General features: G+C 41.4%; 1 protein-coding gene across 1 annotated transcript in view; it reads right to left on the reverse strand.

Moving 5' to 3' along the window:
• Window positions 1-2,164: 2,164 nt before the first annotated feature.
• SLC5A3 (solute carrier family 5 (sodium/myo-inositol cotransporter), member 3) overlaps window positions 2,165-3,111 on the reverse strand; it is a 2,296-nt gene continuing 1,349 nt past the window's right edge. The window contains exon 1 of the mRNA XM_008944884.1: window positions 2,165-3,111. This exon is cut by the window's right edge and continues 1,349 nt beyond it. Within this exon, the coding sequence (XP_008943132.1) occupies window positions 2,165-3,111 (947 nt within the window).

Raw genomic sequence — 3,111 nt, forward strand, 5'->3', positions numbered from 1 at the left:
GGAACACTGCTCCTACACTTATTACTATACTTCCAGTCAAGAGTAGTCTACTTTCCAGCAGCAACAACTAAAAGTAGAGAAAGGTTGGGCATTTTGGCCTCTGTTTAAAGTCTTGGAATGAATAGGATTCAACTGATTTAAGAACAACACCAAAAGAAACAACCCACAAAAAACAAAGTTAACCATTTCATCTGAGAGTATGGGTTCTACATCATACTACTAAAAGTTGTTTGGACAGCCTGCAAGTTACAGTACCACGGTACTGGAAAGCAAACTTCCTCCAGCAGTCAAAGGCAGGATTAACCCAAATTTCATCTCTACAGAACTATTTCACCCATGGAGATTTGGTCTTGTTTACGTGCCAAGGAAGCATTGCTGTACCCTTGTAGCAACGCTGTTGATCTGACAGCATGGTCCCTCATCCCATTTTTGGCCTAGCCAGCTCATGCTCTCTCAACAAATCCTGAGATGGGCTCAGGAGCCAAGACAACTAGAGGAATTATTTTCATGGGAAGACTGTGACATGACCACATGGTCCTGGAGGGGGAGTTTAATATTCAGGTGGCCTCTGCACCTGAAAACAGGCCATGACTTTGTTTAGTGTAAGGGCGAGAGCACTCGGGATGGCAACACACTCTCCTGCTTTACTAACAGGAAAGTGGCCCAAGCTCTGCAACTTTTCAGTCTGCTGAGCTCCACCAACCCGCTGCACACAAGTACTCCACACCTGGAAACCGTTCATCCCTGTCTCAGGCATCTATCCTTCAGGGAAAAGAGAACTGCAGCATCTCCAGACCTATTCATGGTCTGTGATCGCCTGGGAAAATTTTCATGTCTTCCTGAAGAATCATTAAGGGCAGACCTCAATTGCTGTCACAGATTACAACTGCACAGGCTCCTTATCTCCTGACACAATCTCTCACCTGAAGAAAAAAAAAAAGGTTTGACAGGGAGAAAGTGGAAGTGGGAGAAGACATGAGGCAAAAGGACTCTGAAAAGAACCACTTCCACCTCTTCCCCCCACTTTCCCTTCCTCGTCTTCCCACTTGCTTTTCTCCCCTTAGATTCAGTACACAGCAAATGTAGGGCTGCAGAGTATTTCCTTCTAGCTGTACACAGCAGAAGAAAGAAGCTATTTTCCAATGCGATTAATGATGTGAGGACATGTAAAGTCTCACACTTCTTTTTCCCCCTCATGGGGTTGAACCAATGTACAGATTTTTCTCTAAAAAAGAGACTAACCCTAATTATGTCCTAAAGGTTTGGAAACTGAAGAGGCTGAATATATACTCTTCCATTTCAATATACTACAGAATTCAAGAAAAGAGCATTTCGTTTTTTTGCTTTTCTCCTTCTCTCCCACTGCCAGTTTATCATATCCAGGGTTGTTTTGGGGTTTTTTTTTTTCCCTTTTCCTTTTTTTTTAAATATAGAAACTTTCTAGTGAAACAAGATTTACAGGGGACAAAAATCAAAAGACAAAAATTGTCTTGTAGAGGGGAAAAAAAAAAAAAGGCAGAAAGCTACTAACAGTTGTCATGTTTTAAGTGCTACAAGATGAGACAAAACATCTTCCTGTTGTTGCCATAAGAGAAATAAGAACGCAAAAAAAGCAGTGAGCAAAATTAAGAAGTTTTAAGTTGACCATGGTAACATGGTAATATAGCTATGTTACAAAACAGCTATACAGTGATGTGCATTGCAGCCCTACATACATTTAAAAACCTTTTGACCCAGTTTTAATTATTTAGATTTTACACATCAGTAAATAATTACTTGTTATCGTTACCTCAATGCTAACTAAGCTCTGTAACCGCCTGACTTCAAAAAACACAGCCACCTGCCTGCCTTTGCTGTATTTAAACATGTATACATGGAAAAACAAAAGATTAGTACTGCAAATAGAAAAAAAAAATAAAGTCAAAAGGGAAAAAAGAGAAGACACCACATGACACATTCAGCCTTCAGCAGATAGGACAACATGTCTCAAATGGTCTCCAAATAGGCTAAAGTTGAGTTGGTCTTACAATTATAGCGTAAACCATGCCTGGGTTGTGGTTATGTTATTTGAAAACATAGAAATAAAAAAAAAAAAAAAAAGAAAATCTCCAGAGACCTGTATCAACTTCTGTATGTTTAGCCATACCCTTAGAAGTTCATTTACTCACAAGGAGAAATAGACAAACATGAATATTCCAAGTGAACAGACACAGACCAGTCCAGTATTTAGTAATAGTTTAACTTTGGGAGTCTCTTCCAGCATTTGTAAACAAACAGTTTCTTCCTCAATCTCCCTAACAGCTCTCTTGTTCATGTTTTTACTCTTAAAGCCACAGAACCAATCTATGAATTTCAAATGTCTCTCTCTATCGTCAGCCTCTTCCTCACGTTTTTTCTCCCCCATCAAAGCTGCTTGTCCGTTCGAGTAACAGTCAACTGGTGTCTCAACTTCAGAGTGACTTGCAGAAATCCCTGGGTTGCTGTCATCTCTGCAAGTCCCCAGAAGATTGATATCCTCCGGCTTCATATTTTTCATGTTTTCTTCCGATTTGCCGTTTGGAATGATATGGTTAGCGTTCTCATTGCACTTCAGGATGCTCTTTTCTTGCACTTTGTAGAGCTCCCCTGTTGCAGCATCCTCCTTCACGTTCCTATTTTTCACAGCCCAGAAAGTGGTCGTCCGAACCTGCTCCTTTGTAGGTGGAGGCGTGAGGAGGCTTACTACAAAGGTCACAATCCCAGTGATCCAGAACAGAGCTGTCGCAACATACATGTAATGGATGTTTTTGATAAAGCTTGGCCTGGTATCCGGCTGGTTACACTCTGGAGCACGATAGATAAACGCCAGTATCAACCGTATTGCTCCAAGAACAAACCCGGCCATTCCACCATAGAAAGCCCCCTGCTCATTGCAACGCTTCCAGAAGATACCCATAAGAAACAGAGCAGCCACTGGTGGGGTCAAGTAGTCCGCTACCTCTTGAATATAAAGGTACATTTGACCACCTTGCATTTCTACAATTATTGGGACCCAGGCAATGCTTATAACTACCATGAACGCAACAAAGACTCTTCCTACAATCATCAGTTCTCTCGACGTCGCGCTCTTCC

This window comes from Merops nubicus, unplaced genomic scaffold (assembly GCF_000691845.1).
Source record: "Merops nubicus isolate BGI_N331 unplaced genomic scaffold, ASM69184v1 scaffold17877, whole genome shotgun sequence".
Taxonomy (NCBI): domain Eukaryota; kingdom Metazoa; phylum Chordata; class Aves; order Coraciiformes; family Meropidae; genus Merops; species Merops nubicus.